Source organism: Pongo pygmaeus, chromosome 20, assembly GCF_028885625.2.
Source record: "Pongo pygmaeus isolate AG05252 chromosome 20, NHGRI_mPonPyg2-v2.0_pri, whole genome shotgun sequence".
Classification (NCBI taxonomy): Eukaryota; Metazoa; Chordata; class Mammalia; order Primates; family Hominidae; genus Pongo; species Pongo pygmaeus.
Window position 1 is genome coordinate 55,275,783 of NC_072393.2, and position 15,857 is coordinate 55,291,639.

The 15,857-nt window shown below is 55.5% G+C and overlaps 2 protein-coding genes across 4 annotated transcripts in view; one reads left to right on the plus strand and one right to left on the minus strand.

Annotated features, from left to right (window-relative positions):
• Nucleotides 1-130: 130 nt before the first annotated feature.
• On the minus strand, nt 131-5,138 carry HRC (histidine rich calcium binding protein). 2 transcript variants are annotated; one of them, XM_054464358.2, is made up of 6 exons: nt 2,364-4,651; nt 2,218-2,288; nt 1,241-1,309; nt 935-989; nt 450-486; nt 131-265 (listed from the first exon to the last, which is right to left on the minus strand). In XM_054464358.2, the coding sequence occupies exons 1-6, from the start codon at nt 4,459-4,461 to the stop codon at nt 229-231; spliced, it is 2,367 nt and encodes a 788-aa protein (XP_054320333.2). In that variant the 5' UTR covers nt 4,462-4,651; the 3' UTR covers nt 131-228. The 2 variants fall into 2 exon arrangements, with proteins under 2 accessions (XP_054320333.2, XP_054320332.2); XM_054464357.2 differs by lacking the exon at nt 935-989 and having other exon boundaries at nt 2,364-5,138.
• A 1,731-nt stretch (nt 5,139-6,869) lies between these two features.
• Nucleotides 6,870-15,857, plus strand: part of TRPM4 (transient receptor potential cation channel subfamily M member 4) — a 55,777-nt gene continuing 46,789 nt past the window's right edge. Inside the window, exons 1-3 of one of the 2 annotated variants that reach the window (XM_054464359.2) lie at nt 6,870-7,018; nt 7,320-7,387; nt 15,170-15,344. In XM_054464359.2, the coding sequence (XP_054320334.2) occupies nt 6,995-7,018; nt 7,320-7,387; nt 15,170-15,344 (267 nt within the window). In that variant the 5' untranslated portion in view covers nt 6,870-6,994. Of the gene's footprint in view, nt 7,019-7,319; nt 7,388-15,169; nt 15,345-15,857 lie in introns of those variants that run through there. The other variant, XM_063657306.1, reaches the window with a different exon arrangement.

The window sequence follows — 15,857 nt, forward strand, 5'->3', positions numbered from 1 at the left end:
GGGTGTTCAACCAACCACCTCGAGCCAGGAGTCCAGGCCCCTCATCCCTCAAGTCTAGGTCCAGGTTTCTAGACCCTACCCGCATTCCCTGATGCCCTGAGATTCCCAGACCCCACGTCTGACAATGAGGTTTCGGGGAGCACGTTTATTCAGAGAAATAAATATGGCTCGTGGAAAGGGGTTGGAAGGCAGGGGGAGGTACACCTGCGTCGCAGTCGAGAGGCTGGGTCAGGGTTCCGGCGTTTCCAGCATGTCCGCCAGGGCCCTGGAGAGGAGAACGCCAGAAGTTAGACAGCTGGTGTTCAAAGCTCACCCCAGGACGCTTAGAGATCATTAACCTGCCCATTTCATGGACGGGGAAATGGAGTCCCAGAGTCATCTGATAACTCATAGAGTGACCAGCACTTCTCTAAACGGGGCTTTTACACACTCCCCTTTTACACACTTACTGATAAAGGGACGAGGAGAAGTAGTCAACGTAGCTTCCTGTGGGACAGCAGAGAAAAGAGGCTTGAGGGGTACTGGACAAGCAAAATTAGGCGACCACCCAGTATAGCGTGCGAGATTAGTGCTAGCTCCACCTCCTTTTCCCTAATTCCTTCTTCAAGCTGAATCCCTTCTACCGAACCCTTTTCGTTCTGGGTGATTCCGTTCTCCAGTAGCCCCGCCCCTTCAATTCCTACTTGAGTTGGCCTCGCCAATTAGGCTCTAAGCCGGCATCTCAATCCTCCACTCATTTCTGTCCCTTGGCTTCAGCAATTCCACCTGGTGTTCCTCGAGCCAGGTCCCGGCCCACGTGCTCAGAACCTTGGCCACCCCTCCCCTCTTAGCCCCGCCCCACCAGCCTTCCGGGCCAGGCTCCGCCCCCACCAGGATTCACCACGCTGGGCCTGGCACTTTCCTCAGGTTTTTCCAGGGCCCCGCCCATGCTCACCTGGAGTGCAGACCGTTTCGCAGACCAGGGGGCAGAGATAGCAGAATTGACAGTGCTGGAGGCGGGGACGGGGAGAGAGAGTGAGCGTGGGGCGTGGCCGGGGTCGGAGTTAGGATGGGGCCGGGACCAGACCCGGACCAGAGGCTAGGTCTAGGTTAAGGTTGGAGTCAGGATCGCTTGTGGAGTCAAGGTTGCATCAGGGGTAAGGGGTTGGGTCAGAGGCCAGGATTTAGGGCTGGGGTTCCTCAGAGGGTCCCGGTGCATCCTGAGGCCCAGTGGAGACTTGAGTGTGAGGTGAGGTCTCACCTGGCACTGGTCGCAGTGCTCACCCATGTTCTCCTCATCACAGTGACAGCTCTCACATTCAGTGCATCGCTGGGGACCGGGAGAGCCTGGTTAGATGGAAACTCTAACGCCACTTGGGAGATACCCGCCCCTCGTCCACCCCTGCACCCTGGACGCTTGCCCAGACTCTCTTTATCTCTAACACTGAGCTCTGTATCTGCCCCCCAAACCGGCCTCTCTCCCCTCCCCTGCCCCTGGTTTCCTTCCTTCCTTCCTTCCTTTCCCTTTTTTCCTTTTTTTTCTTTCTTTTTTTTTTTTTTGAGACGGAGTCTCTCTCTGTCGCCCAGGCTGGAGTGCAGTGGCTCGACCTCGGCTCACTGCAACCTCCGTCTCCCGGGTTCAAGCGATTCTCCTGCCTCGGCCTCCTGAGTAGCTGAGATTACAGGTGCGTGCCACCACGCCCGGCTAATTTTTTGTATTTTTTAGTAGAGATGGGGTTTCACCGTGTTAGCCAGGATGGTCACGATCTCCTGACCTCGTGTTCCACCCACCCTGGCCTCCTAAAGTGCTGGGATTACAGGCGTGAGCCACCACACCCAGCCCTGCCCCTGGTTTTCTATCTCAGGGCGACCCCATGTCTCCCTGTCAGGGTGGGCTCAGGTGCTCTCTCCACCCCCTTTCCCTATTCTCCCCCTAGCCTATCAGCCCCTGTGCCGTCCCTCCTTCCCCCGACTCTCTTTGCCACAGACCCCTGTCTCTGTCCCCACACCCCAAGATGCAGCTTGGGTCTTGTCCTCTCCTTCCTGGACCACTGCCCCAGCCTCCCAGCCTCCCAGCCTTCAGTCTGTCCTCACCTCACTTGCCTGCAGAAGGATCTCTTTTCATTCAGAACTGACCCTGGCCTGCCGTTGCTCTGAGCCCTCCCACAGCACCACCCTAGGGCCCCTGGGACAGATTCTGGGGAAACCTTGGTGGGTGGATCTGGGCTGGGGACATACATTGCAGAAGGAGCAGTAGCCACACAGGGACCCTGGCTGGTAGTTCCCATACTCCTGAGCGTCCTGTGGACCTGCGGGGACAGGAGGGCAGCAGTGACCCAGGCTGACTCGGTTCCTTCCCACCCACACCAGCCCAGGCCACTTACCTGTGTCCTCACCGCTTTCCTCCTCACTGGAGGTACCTCCAGCCTCCTCTCTCCCGTCCAGTGGGTTGGGGATGATGGTGAAGCGGGGCTCATCTTCCTCCAGCCCCTCCTCCTCGCTGTGGTCTCGGCTCAGTGGGGCCCCAGCCTCAGCCCTCTCTTCCCTCCTCTCCTCGTCTTCTTCCTCCTCCTCCTCCTTGTCTTCCTCTTCTTCCTCCTCCTGGTTCAGGCTGAGGCCATGACCTTCCTCCTCATCCTCCTCATCTTCCTGGTCCCGGCTGCCATGATGGGTGCCTTTCTCTCCCTGCTCTGAACTTTCATCATCTTCCTCATGGGAGCCAGGGTCCTCTTCCTTCTTTTCCTCCTCAGAATCATCCTTCCTCAAATGGCTTCTATCCTTGACCGCTGTGTGTCCTGGGGGGTGATGGCTCATCTCTTTGATGGACCCTCTTTGACCATGGCCAGTTTCTTCATGTTGGTGGCTTTGCCTGTGGCTGGGGGCCTGGTGGCCAAGCTCAGCAGAGACCTCCTCATCTTCCTCCCTGGGGACTCTGTGGTGGTGATGGTGAGGGACTTCTGTTTTACACTCATCTTGGAAGTCCTCTTCATCACTCTTGTGGCCTCGAGGTTGGTGGCTTGCAACATGGTGGCTGAACTGGACTGTGATCTCCTCTTCTTCCTCTTCCTCATCTACAAGGCCATGGTGGACATGTTGGAGACCCTGGTGCCAACGTTCAGTGGACACATCCTCATCTTCTTCCTCGTCTCTGTGGCCTTGGTGCCTGTGGTCAGGGACATGATGGTGGTGTTCGCCTGAGACAGCCTCATCCTCTTCCTTTCTGTGGTCTTGGTGCCTGTGGGCCTGGTGTCCATACTCAGTGGAGACATCATCATCATCATCACCATCTTCTTCTTCTTTGTGGCCCCGGTGCCTGTGGCTGGGGCTGTGATGGTGGTGTTCATCTGAGACATCCTCATCCTCTTCACTCCCGTGGCCTCCGTGCCTGTGGGCCTGGTGTCCATACTCAGTGGACACATCATCATCATCGTCATCTTCTTCATGGCTTCGGTGCCTGTGGCTGGGGTCACGATGATGGTGTCCATCTGAGACGTCTTCATCCTCTTCACTCCCATTGCCTTGGTGCCTGTGAGCCTGGTGTCTATACTCAGTGGAGACATCATCATCATCATCATCATCATCATCACCATCTTCTTCGTGGCCTTGGTGCCTGTGGCTGGGGCCATGATGGTGGTGTTCATCTGAGACATCCTCATCCTCTTCACTCCCGTGGCCTCGGTGCCTGTGGGCCTGGTGTCCATACTCAGTGGAGACATCATCATCATCATCATCATTGTCATCTTCGTGGCCTCGGTGCCTGTGGGCCTGGTGTCCATACTCAGTGGAGACATCATCATCATCATCATCATTGTCATCTTCTTCGTGGCCTCGGTGCCTGTGGGCCTGGTGTCCATACTCAGTGGAGACCTCCTCTTCCTCCTCCTCCTCCTCCTCCTCCTCCTCTTCTCCTTCATCATCTTCCCCATCATGGCCTCGGTGTCCATGCCTGAGGATGTGATGGTGATGCTCACTGGACACAACTTCATCCTCATCCTCATCTTGATGGCTGTGGCTCCTGTGGCTGGGGAGGTGGTGCCTGTGCTCAGCTGAGTCTTCCGTGTCTTCACTCCCATGGCCTCTGTGCCCACGGGCCTGCCCACCATGCTCTGCAAAGACCTCCTCACCTGAGACATCCTCATCTCCGACTTTGTGGTCTTGGGACCTGTGGCCTGGGAGTAGGTGCCCATATTCCTTGGAGACATCTTCATCCTCCTTTTCACGGTCTGGGTGGCTCCAGAAATGATGCCCATTCTCTGTGGAAACATCCTTGTTCTCATCTGGATGGTCTCTAGGGCTGTGGAGGTGGTGGCCAAGCTCTTCTGATGCCTCCTCGGAGAGCCCGGCAACTCTGGTGTTGTTGTTCCAGCTGCTGAAGCCCAGCCCATCCCCTCTCAGCTGCTGGGTCATGGCCGGGGGGAGGAGCAGGCTGGCCACCCCAGCCCAGAGGACAGAAGTGTGCAGCCATGGCCTATGGTGGCCCATGGGGACGGACAGGCAGCACTGGCTCCAGCTGCCTCTGCGGCGACGTGGACAAATGTTGGGGTCTTTGTCCCTTTGGGGTTGGTCTCTTTTTTTCTCTGTGTCTCTCCTTTGTCCTTTCGGTCTCTGTCCACCTTCCTCTGGTCCTTGCTGCCTGGCTCTGGACACCCTTCTGAGGCTGTCTCCGGAGCCCCCTGACCCCCCTCTGGGGCCCTCCCTCCCCATTCCCCAGCCAATAGGGTCTTTCCCCTCCCCTCTCTCCAGCTAAATTTACTCTCAGCCCTGAGTTATTCTGGGTCAGTCCCTGCCTGCCTGCCTCCTGCTCCTCCTCCTCCCAGCTGGGGAGGGGACCAGTGAGGGGTCTCTCCCTGGCCAGGAGATGGGGGCCAAGGGACTTGACTTTGACCTACCAACAAGCTCATGTTTGGCAGCTGCAAAGACAAAGGCTAGACTTTTAGCAGGTTTTTGGGGGAGCCTGGGGCACCTGGGGGAGGCACAAGAGACTTATCAGAGGGGAGAGACCCCTGGGACGGAAGGACTGGAGGTTCGATTGCGGGCTGTTTCCAGCCAGAATGACACGCGTTGGTGAGAGAGTGATGTCAGTATTGAGGCCCTGGAAAGGGGGAAAGGAACATGGCCCCCAACACACGTGCCCATGACCTCCTGTCCCTGGAACTCAGATCTGGGGGCAGGGACTGGGCTAGGCCAGGGCTATAAATACAGCTGGGAGGGGTAGGGGGACTCAGGTTACGGAGGCTGCAGCTGTCCCTGTCACAGAGGGCTGGCAGGAGACAAGTGGCCTTGCCCGTCTCTGTGTGTCAGTATCTCCTACTCCTCACCCGTCATGAGTGCCCCCACTAGGGTCTCCCTTCCTGTTCACGGGTCCTCCTCTCTCCTCGATTCTGTCATCTGCTCTCTCAGGGTGCCTGTCCCTCCTCCACGGGATTGCCTCTCCCTCTCACTCTGGGCTTCTGTCTCACTCTCATCTTAGTGTCTGTTCTCCACCCAAGTCTGTGTCCCTTTCTCTCCCCTGTTCCCTCTCCCCTAAATCTCTGGCCCCTCCTTTCTGAGTTCCTGCCCTTCGCCCAGTTCTTTGGTTTTTGCATCCCCCACTGCCCTTTGCCTCAGTCAAGGTGTCTCCTTCCCATCGCTAGCATCCACCTCTCTGGGTCTCTGTCCCCACTCTGTCTCTGAGTCTCTGTCCCCCTCTCTCTCAGAGTCTCTGTCCCCCTCTCTCTGGGTCTCTGTCCCCCTCTCTCTGGGTCTCTGTCCCCCTCTCTCTGGGTCTCTGTCCCTCTCTCTCTGGGTCTCTGTCCCCCTCTCTCTCTGGGTCTCTGTCCCCCTCTCTCTGGGTCTCTGTCCCCCTCTCTCTGGGTCTCTGTCCCCCTCTCTCTCTGGGTCTCTGTCCCCCTCTCTCTCTGGGTCTCTGTCCCCCTCTCTCTCTGGGTCTCTGTCCCCCTCTCTCTCTGGGTCTCTGTCCCCCTCTCTCTCTGGGTCTCTGTCCCCCTCTCTCTGGGTCTCTGTCCCCCTCTCTCTCTGGGTCTCTGTCCCCCTCTCTCTCTGGGTCTCTGTCCCCCTCTCTCTCTGGGTCTCTGTCCCCCTCTCTCTCTGGGTCTCTGTCCCCCTCTCTCTCTGGGTCTCTGTCCCCCTCTCTCTCTGGGTCTCTGTCCCCCTCTCTCTCTGGGTCTCTGTCCCCCTCTCTCTCTGGGTCTCTGTCCCCCTCTCTCTCTGGGTCTCTGTCCCCCTCTCTCTCTGGGTCTCTGTCCCCCTCTCTCTCTGGGTCTCTGTCCTCCTCTCTCTCTGGGTCTCTGTCCCCCTCTCTCTCTGGGTCTCTGTCCCCCTCTCCGTGGGTCTCTGTCCCCCTCTCTCTCTGGGTCTCTGTCCCCCTCTCTCTCTGGGTCTCTGTCCCTCTCTCTCTGGGTCTCTGTCCCCCTCTCTCTGTGGGTCTCTGTCCCCCTCTCTCTGGGTCTCTGTCCCTCTCTCTCTCTGGGTCTCTGTCCCTCTCTCTCTGGGTCTCTGTCCCCCTCTCTCTCTGGGTCTCTGTCCCCCTCTCTCTGTGGGTTTCTGTCCACCCCCTCCCCCCCGCCCCATCTATCCCTGGGTCCCTGCTACCCCACCTTCTGATTCTCTGTCCCCTAAGTCTTTATCTCCCCCTCTTTGGGTTAAATTGTCCCCTCCCTGTCTGGCATCCTCCTTTCTGAGTCTCTGTTCCCTCTCCGCCACTGGCCCCCAACTCCTTCTGTTCCCGTCTCGCTCTTGCCCTCGGAGTCTCCCCTATGTGTCTCTCGCCCCCCGGCCCGGGCCTCTGCACCCCCCACGTCGCTGTCCCTCTGTCCCCTTATCGAGGCCTGGGACCCGCCCTCTCCCCGCCTCCCGCTTTGGCGTCTCCAAAACTCCCCGCCCCCCAGACCTCGCCCCGCCCCAGGCTAGGCTGGAAAGTGGAGGATCCGGTTTGCTCTGGGCGGGTCTGGAAGCAGAGCCGGCGGAGGGAGCGCTGGGGCCCTGGGCTGCAAGAGGTTGCGGCGGCCGCGGCAGCATGGTGGTGCCGGAGAAGGAGCAGGTGAGCGCCGGACCCGGGTCTGCGGGAGCGCGGAGCTGGGGACCTCGCCTCCAGGCTCCCAGAGAGGAGGGCGCTGGACACCCAGATTCCTGGGTCAGACGGAGGAGGGGGATGGGAGGGTCCGGGTTCCAGGGTCCCGGGCATGGGGGTCGAGACTCCTGAGTCTGGAGCGGGAGGGGGCTGGGGGCCCGGACTGCTGTGTCCGTGGGGAGCGCACGGGGTGGGTGGCCCTGTGTCCCATGGGACAGAACTGGGTGCCCCCTCACCCCACTTCCACCCCTACACTTGTTCCTGTCCCCAGAGCTGGATCCCCAAGATATTCAAGAAGAAGACCTGCACGACGTTCATAGTTGACTCCACAGATCCGGGGTGAGGAGTTCGCCCCTGGACTGACCCCAGAGGGTCCGCAGCCCGCTGACCCCGCCCGCGGATGGCCACGCCCCAACCATGCTCCTTCCCCATTCCCGGACTCGGGGACCTTCCCAAGGGCGTTCCCTGCCGACGCTCTCCCTCTAGGAGCGTTTGGGTCTGTGTAGACACCCCTCATTCCCCATTCGCCATTCTCCCGCTCAGGGTCAGTGTAGACGCTCCAGGGCTCGGGTCTGCTTCTTTCCTCCCCGATGTCTCTTCTGTGTGCTTCTGTCTCTTCGTGTCACTTTCTGTGTCTCTGTCTTTCCCTTTTGGGTATTTCTGTTTCATTCATTAATTTATTCGTTCATTAATTCATCCATCCATGCAAGAAACCCTCACTCAGCGCTCCCAAGGTCCCTTTAGCCTAATTCAACCGCCCTGCCAGGGTTCAAATTTCCCTTGGGACACGTGCTGTGTGGCTTCGGGCAAATCATTTCACCTCTCTGGGTCCCATTTCTCATCTGGACATCAAAAGAGGCTTGATCTCCTGGGGTTATTATGAGAATTAAACAAGTTAATGCTTGTGATATTCCTGGCACAGCGCCCAGCACAGAACGCTGGGAAATATCTGCAGCTCCCACTGGGAGGTGGCAATTATTACCGCGGGCGGGCCCTGTCTTGGTGGCCGGGGACACCAATTGAACTAGATAGGGGGTGTGGGTCCGCGAGGAGCTCCCGCCCTTCAGTGATGGCCTCTCAAGGGGATCCAGGCTTTCTAGTTTTTTTTGTTTTTGTTTTTGTTTTGAGACGGTGTCTCGCTCTGTCCCCCAGGCTGGAGTGCAGTGGCGCATCTGGGCTCACAGCAAGCTCCGTCTCCCGGGTTCACGCCATTCTCCTGCCTCAGCCTCCCGAGTAGCTGGGACTACAGGCGCCCACCACCATGCCCGGCTAATTTTTTGTATTTTAGTAGAGACGGGGTTTCACCGTGTTAGCCAGGATGATCTCGATCTCCTGACCTTGTGATCCGCCCGCCTCGGCCTCTCAAAGTGCTGGGATTACAGGCATGAGCCATCGCGCCCGGCCAATTTTTTGTGTTTTTTTTAGTAGAGACGGGGTTGCACCGTGTTAGCCAGATGGTCTCCATCTCCTGACCTTGTGATCCGCCCGCCTCAGACTCCCGAAGCGCTGGGATTACAGGTGTGAGCCACCGCACCTGGCCCAGGCTTTCTAGCTTTTTTTTTTTTTTTTTTTGAGACAGAGTCTGGCTCTGTCACCCAGGCTGGAGGGTAGTGTCGCGATCTCGGCTCACTGCGACATCCACCTCCTGGGTTCAAGCAGTTCTCATGCCTCAGCCTCCCTAGTAGCTGGGATTACAGGTGCCTACCACGACGCCCAGCTAATTTTTTGTATTTTAGTAGAGACGGGGTTTCACCCTGTTGCCCAGGTTGGTCTTGAACTCTTGACCTCAGGCAATCCACCTGCCTTGGCTTCCCAAAGTACTGGGATTACAGGTGTGAGCCACCGTGCCCAGCCCTCTAGTTGTTTTTCAAGACAGTTTTTGGGGTACGGAAAGTATCCACATTCCTACTTCAGTGTGTATTTTGTTATGACTATATATTAGTGCAGTATGGCTTGTAAATGATGGATAAATAAACAGATATGCACTTGTTGGATGTGAGTGCTCAAAACCTTTTTACTGATAGGTCAGCGTGGTCAAGACAATTTAGGAAACTCTGGTCTGGCCTGAGGAGGAAGAAACGCAGAGGATAATGATAGTAAGGCAAGGGGTTGCAGCTCCAAAGGACGAGCCACTGGGCTCTGTGGGAGCTGGAAGGAGGTGTCTGCTTAAGACTGGGAGGGGACACAGAGTGTCACTAATGGTTTCTGCAGGAGGAAGAGTGGCTAGTGAGGTGACATTTGAAAGTGAGCTAGAGAGAGGCCCATGGAAAGCGGTTTGGGGCCGGGCATGGTGGCTCATGCCTGTCATCCCAACAATTTGGGAGGCCGAGGTGGGTGGATCACCTAAGTCAGGAGTTCGAGACCAGCTTGGCTAACATGGTGCAACCCCATCTCTACTAAAAATACAAAAATTAACTGGGCGTGTTGGCGCATGCCCGTAATCCCAGCTACTCAGGAGGCAGGAGAATCGCTTAAACCTGAGAGACGGAGGCTACTATGAGCGGAGATCACGTCACTGCACTCCAGCCTAGGTGACAGAGCAAGACTCCATCTCAAAAAAAAAAAAAAAAAGAAAGAAAGAAAGAAAGTGATTTGAACAGCATGTGCAAAGTCCTCGCTAAGGACCATGTGGTTCGGCTTGAATATGAATCAAAGTTCAGGGTGCAGGGAGCACTGTCATGAGAGAAGAGGCTGCAGAGGAGGGAAGGGCCAGAGCTTGCAGAGTGTCAGAGGCCACCCTAAGGGGCTGGGACCTTGTCCTGGGGAGCTGGGGCATCACCACAGCAGTGGGGTTGGCTCTGGGTGTGGAAAAACCTTCTGGGGCTGGGAGAGGATGAACAGGAGCTCAGGAGGAGGCTGGATAGAGTGTCTGAGCGGGAGGGGTAGTGGCCTGAGCCAGGTCAGGGCTTTTGGGACACAGAGAGGAGGGGATGGGGCAAAGACTCAGGGGGCAGGAAGGCAGAGCTTGGGGATTGATGAGGGTGATGAGGGAGAGAGGGGGTGTCGCCATCGGTGGATGGCTCCCGGACATATGGTCTGCTGACTGGGACACAGTGGGGCTGTCCTTGAGATGGAGAGCTCAGGAGGGCGAGCAGGTTTGGGAAATGTCACTGAGTGCGATGTGGGACTCTGTGCATATGAGCGGCCTAGGGGGACCGAGGGGTATGTGGGGACTGAGATTGGGAAAGGTCTGGACTGATGTCCAGGATCTGAGAGGTCCGAGTTGTAGCTGGTAATTGAAACTGGAAGTAGGTAAGACGTCACAGGGAAAACAATGTGTAAAGTCAGGGGAGTTGCAAACTGGCAATTCTATAGCCAATTGTGTGCGTGTGTGTGTGTGTGTGTGTGTGTGTGTATGTTTAGAAGAGCATTTAAAAATATCTGTCTTCTGTCTCTCTCTTTTTTTTTTCTGAGACAGGATCTTGCTCTGTTGTCCAGGCTAGAGTGGCACGATCATGGTTCAGTGCAGCCTTGGCCTGTTGAGCTCAAGCGATCCTCCCACATGAGCCTCTGGAGTAGCTGGGACCACAGGCATGCACCACCATGCCTGGCTAATTTTAAAATTTTTTGTAGAAACCGGGTCTCCCTTTGATACCAGACCAGGCTGGTATCCAACTCCTGGACTCAAGTGATCCTCCCACCTCACTCCGCCTGCAAAAGTGCTGGAATTACAGGCGAGAGCCACCATACCCGGCTACCTCTTTTTTTTTTTTGAGATGGAGTCTCGCTCTATCGCCCAGGCTGGAGTGCAGTGGTGCGATCTCCGCTCACTTCAACCTCCGCCTCCTGGGTTCAAGCAATTCTCCTGCCTCAGCCTCCCGAGTAGCTGGGATTACAGGCACCCACCATCACGCCTGGCTAATTTTTGTAGTTTTAGTAGAGACAAGGTTTCACCATGTTGGCCAGGCTGATCTCAAACTCCTGACCTCAAGTGATCTGCCCACCTGGGCCTCCCAACGTGCTGGGATTACAGGCATGAGCCACCGTGCCTGGCCCTGGCTACTTCTTTCTGTTGAGTTATTTTCCTGGCCTCTGCACACACTGAGTTTGAGAATCATGTAGGGAAGGCTTGCACTGGGAACGCCTACACTCAAGGGAGGTGAAAAGCAAGAGAAAGCCACAAACAAGGCAGGCACGAAGCAGCCGGGGCGGGGAGGAAGGCCAGAGGGGCAGGCGTATCCGGCCAAGGAGAGGTTTTCCAGAATGAGAGCCTTTCAGCTGTGGCCAGGGCCACTTGTGATGCAGTCAGATGAAACCTGAATAAGGGTCGTTGTATATGGAGCCAGGCAGGTAATTGATGATTTTTATCAAGAACAATTTCAGGCCAGGCGCAGAGGCTCACGGCTGTAATCCCAGCACTTTGAGAGGCCAAGGTGGGCTGATCACTCGAGGTCAGGAGTTCGAGACCAGCCTGGCCAACGTGGTAAAACCCCATCTGCACTAAAAATACAAAAACTAGCCAGGTACTGTGGCACATGCCTGTAATCCCAGCTACTCAGGAGGCTGAGGCACGAGAATCATTTGAGCCCAGGTGGCAGAGGTTGCATTGAACCCAGATCATGCCACTGCATTCTAGCTTGGGAGATAGAGCAAGACTCCGTCTCAAAAAAAAAAAAAAGAACAATTCGTTTCAGTTTGTGTGGCTCCACCAAGGAAATAGGGCAGGAGGCAAGCTGTGCAGAAGGAATAGCTCCTAGCACTGAACGTCAGAATTTTCCATGATTTTGGAAACATTCTATATCCACATCCAATACAGCAGTCCTGGCCACAGGGGGCTACTGGGCACTTGGAATATGGCCATTGTACCTGAGGAACTGATTTTTTTTTTTTTGACGGAGTCTCGCTCTGTCGCCCAGGCTGGAGGGCAGTGGCGCGATCTTGGCTCACTGCAACCTCTGCCTCCTGGGTTCATGCCATTCTTCTGCCTCAGCCTCCCGAGTAGCTGGGACTACAGGCACCCGCCACCACGCCGAGCTGATTTTTGTATTTTTAGTAGAAACAGGGTTTCACCATGTTGGCCAGGCTGGTCTCAAACTCCTGACCTCAGGTGATCCGCCCGCCTTGGCCTCCCAAAGTGCTGGGATTACAGGCATGAACCACTGCACCTGGCCTGAATTTTTAATTTGATTTAATTTTAACTTATTAGAACAGAAAGAGCTTCGTGGCTACAAAGAACCCCATGCAGCTATCACATTGGACAGTACAGGCTCCGGACTATTCCTTGAAGACCTTTTATTTTATTATTATTATTATTTTTTGAGGCAGAGTCTTACTCTGTTGCCCAGGCTGGAGTGCAGTGGCACAATCTCTGCTCACCACAACCTCCACCTCCCAGGTTCAAGTGATTCTCCTGCCTCAGCCTCCTGAGTAGCTGGGACTGCAGGTGCATACCACCATGCCCGGCTAATTTTTGTATTTTTAGTAGAGATGAAGTTTCACTATGTTGGCCAGGCTGGTCTCGAACTCCTGACCTCGCGATTTGCCCGCCTTGGCCTCCCAAAGTGCTGGGATTACAGGTGCGAGCCACCACGCCCGGCCTTATTTCTTATTTTCAGTGACATGATCTTGCTCTGTTGCCCAGCCTGGACTGCAGTGGTGCCCGGCCTCATTTCTTATTTTTAGTGACATGGTCTTGCTCTGTCGCCCAGCCTGGACTGCAGTGGTGTGATCAGGTCTTATTACAGCCTTGAACTCCTGAGATCAAGTGATCCTCTGCTACGGCCTCCTGAGTAGCTGGAACCACAGGTGTGCACCACCACACCTGGCTAATTTAAAAAAATGTTTTTGTAGGGATGGGGTCTCGCTCTATTGCCCAGGCTGTTCTCAAACTCCTGGGCTCAAGCAGTCCTTCTGCCTTGACCTCCCAAAGTGCTGGGATTGTGCCCAGCCGTCCTTGAAGTTTTGCTCAGAAGAGCAAACTTCCTGGGAAGTAGCTGCAGGTGTTGGAAGTAGCTGCAGGGGAACTAGGGGATTCAAGGATGGAGCTGAAATGGGTGAACGGACAAAGTCGGTAAACTGAGGCATGCCAGGGCCCTGGAGGTAGACTCAGGAAGAAAGAAGACACTTTATTGTAGTTCTCACTGTGCCAGGACCTGGCCTAAGTGTGTTTGGTTCATCCCATGTGTGGATCAGTTAGCTGTTCTTTTAGCGTCTTTACGGCTTTTGCCAAATCCTTGTAGCACCTCTGCTATCCCTTCTGTAAAATTGCTCTTAAATCTGCTCACTAGGTTTGTGTAAATACGGGTCTCCCCTGATATCTGAACTCCTGGAATCTGGAACAAAAGAATTTGGATACATTTTTCTCCTTCTTTCTTCCTTTCTATTTTCTTTTCTTTTTTTTTCTTTCTTTCTCTCTCTCTCTTTCTTTCTGTCTTTCTTTCTTTCTCTCTTTCTCTTTCTCTCTCTCTCTTTCCCTCTTTCCCTCCCTCCCTCCCTTCCTTCCTTCCTTTCCTTCCTCCGTCTCTGTCTCTCTCCCTCCCTCCCTCCTTTCTTTCCTTAGTTTTTTTTTGTTTGTTTGTTTGTTTTTGAGATGGAGTTTTGCTCTTGTCGCCCAGGCTGGAGTGCAATGGTGTGATGTCTCACTGCAACTTCCGCCTCCTGGGTTCAACCGATTCTCCTGCCTCAGCCTTCTGAGTAGCTGGGATTACAGGCACCCACCACCATGACCAGCTAATTTTTGTATTTTTTTTTAGTAGAGACAGTGTTTCACCATGTTGGCCAGTCTGGTCTCGAACTCTTGACCTCAGGTGATCCACCCGCCTCAGCCTCCCAAAGTGCTGAGATTATAGGCATGAGCCACTGTGCCCGGCCTCTTTCTTGCTTGCTTGCTTGCTTTTCTTTCCTTCTTTTCTTTTTTTTTTGAACAGGGTCTCACTCTGTTGCCCAGGTTGGAGTGCAGTGGCGTGGTCACAGCTCTCTGCATCACTGCAGCCTTGATCTCCCAGGCTGAAGTGATCCTCCTGCCTCAGCCTCCTAAGCACATGCTGTCACACCTGGCTAATTTTTTTTTTTTTCTTTAAGAGACAGGTTCTGACTATATTGCACAGCTGGTCTCGAACTCCTGGGTTCAGGTGATCCTCTGGCCCCAGCCTCCCAAAGTGCTAGGATTACAGGCATGAGCCATCGCACCCGACCCTACATTTTCAAATGAATTTCTCATTCTCCAAACCCGTTACTTACTCAGGTGCCAATCACCTTTAGATAGCAAGAGAGACTTGTGCATTTTTTTTAGGTGGGGGAAAGTTTTATATGTGGAAACTTTCCAAAGGGAAACCTGTTCCGTTTGGCACAGAGAGGAAGAAACAAGCCCATAAGCCAAATACAATGAAAAGCAAACAAAGGTGTTTCCCTACTCGCTAGATGGCTGTTGCCAGCTCCATTTTTTGAGCCCAAGGCCTGCTTTTCTCGTTCAAAAGAGTAGCAAAGGGTTAGGCATTCAAAAATATTCTAGCACCCGGCTGAGCCTCTCTCCTTGACAGTCATCAGGAGAACTGAAAAAGGAATGACTTTCTCACTGCGTTATTCAAGGTTATTTTAAGCTCCGTGTGAAGTTCGTGTCGCGTTGCCTCTGGCTGGGACTGGTATGCGAGCCTCATTTCAGGAAACACTGCGTTCTTTCCCTGGCTCCTCATAGCTCCGTGGAGTAGGCTGCGCTATTATTGTCTTTTCATTAGAGGAGGAAATTTAGGCTCAGAGAGGTGAAGCCGCTCGCCCAAAGTCACACAGCCGCGTCAGCCCCTAGCACGCGGGCTCTCCCTGAGTTACCCTCTGGATGTTCTTTCTCGTGTTGAACATGATGTGTTTGGATGGGGGCACAGCGAGGATACCCCCAGTGGCCCTCTGCCTTTCCACTTGAGGCTCCTCAGATGACAGTGACCTGCTTCTTCCTGCTCATGCTTTCTGGACTCACTGGCTTCCTTCCCGTGGGGAAGGGGGACTGTCCTCGGCTCCAGTCTCTCCCTGAGGTGGTCAGAGCCAGGGCCAGGGGCAACGTGGACTCTGACTGCCTCTGCAGGTGCGGACTCAGTGTCGACAGCCCCTTCTACAGGAGCATGAACACGCCGACAGGATGCTGGGGTCGGGGGGCAGCCCTGGGTTCACACTCCGCCCTCGCATCCCCAGAGGGACCTTGTGCCAGTGTGGGCGCCCCCGGACCGCCCACCCTGCAGTGGCCATGGAGGATGCCTTCGGGGCAGCCGTGGTGACCGTGTGGGACAGCGATACACACACCACGGAGAAGCCCACCGATGCCTACGGAGAGCTGGACTTCATGGGGGCCGGCCGCAAGCACAGCAATGTGAGGCAGGCCTGTGTGGGCAGGGCCCGGGCACCAGGGGGCTGCATGCTTGGGGCTCCAGAGTGGAGCCGGGACGCCCGCGCTGAACTCTGGCCCCCTCTGCCCATCCTTGTCTTGGCTCTCTGTGTCCCCTCCGCCCCACCTATCTTCTCTCTGAGGAGGTGCCGTTCTCTCTGCGTCTCTTTGTCTCTGTCTCCCTCTGTCTCCGTGTCCCTCTCTCTGGGTCTCTGTCCCCCTCTCTCTCTGGGTCTCTGTCCCCGTCTCTCTGGGTCTCTGTCCCCGTCTCTCTGGGTCTCTGTCTCCCTCTCTCTCTGGGTCTCTGTCTCCCTCTCTCTCTGGGTCTCTGTCTCCCTCTCTCTCTGGGTCTCTGTCTCCCTCTCTCTCTGGGTCTCTGTCTCTTTCTCTGTGTGTCTCTGTCCCCCTCTCTCTCTGGGTCTCTGTCCCCCTCTCTCTCTGGGTCTCTGTCCCCCTCTCTCTCTGGGTCTCTGTCCCTCTCTCTCTGGGTCTCTGTTC

Coding starts and splice junctions, on each gene's coding strand:
- HRC (XM_054464357.2), bottom strand. CDS start 4,683: ATGGGGAGGGAGGGCCCCAGAGGGGGGTCAGGGGGCTCCGGAGACAGC. Junction 2,289..2,363: donor GGAAAGCGGTGAGGACACAG/GTAAGTGGCCTG, acceptor CTGTCCCCGCAG/GTCCACAGGACGCTCAGGAG. Junction 266..449: donor TTCTCCTCGTCCCTTTATCA/GTAAGTGTGTAA, acceptor TCTCCTCTCCAG/GGCCCTGGCGGACATGCTGG.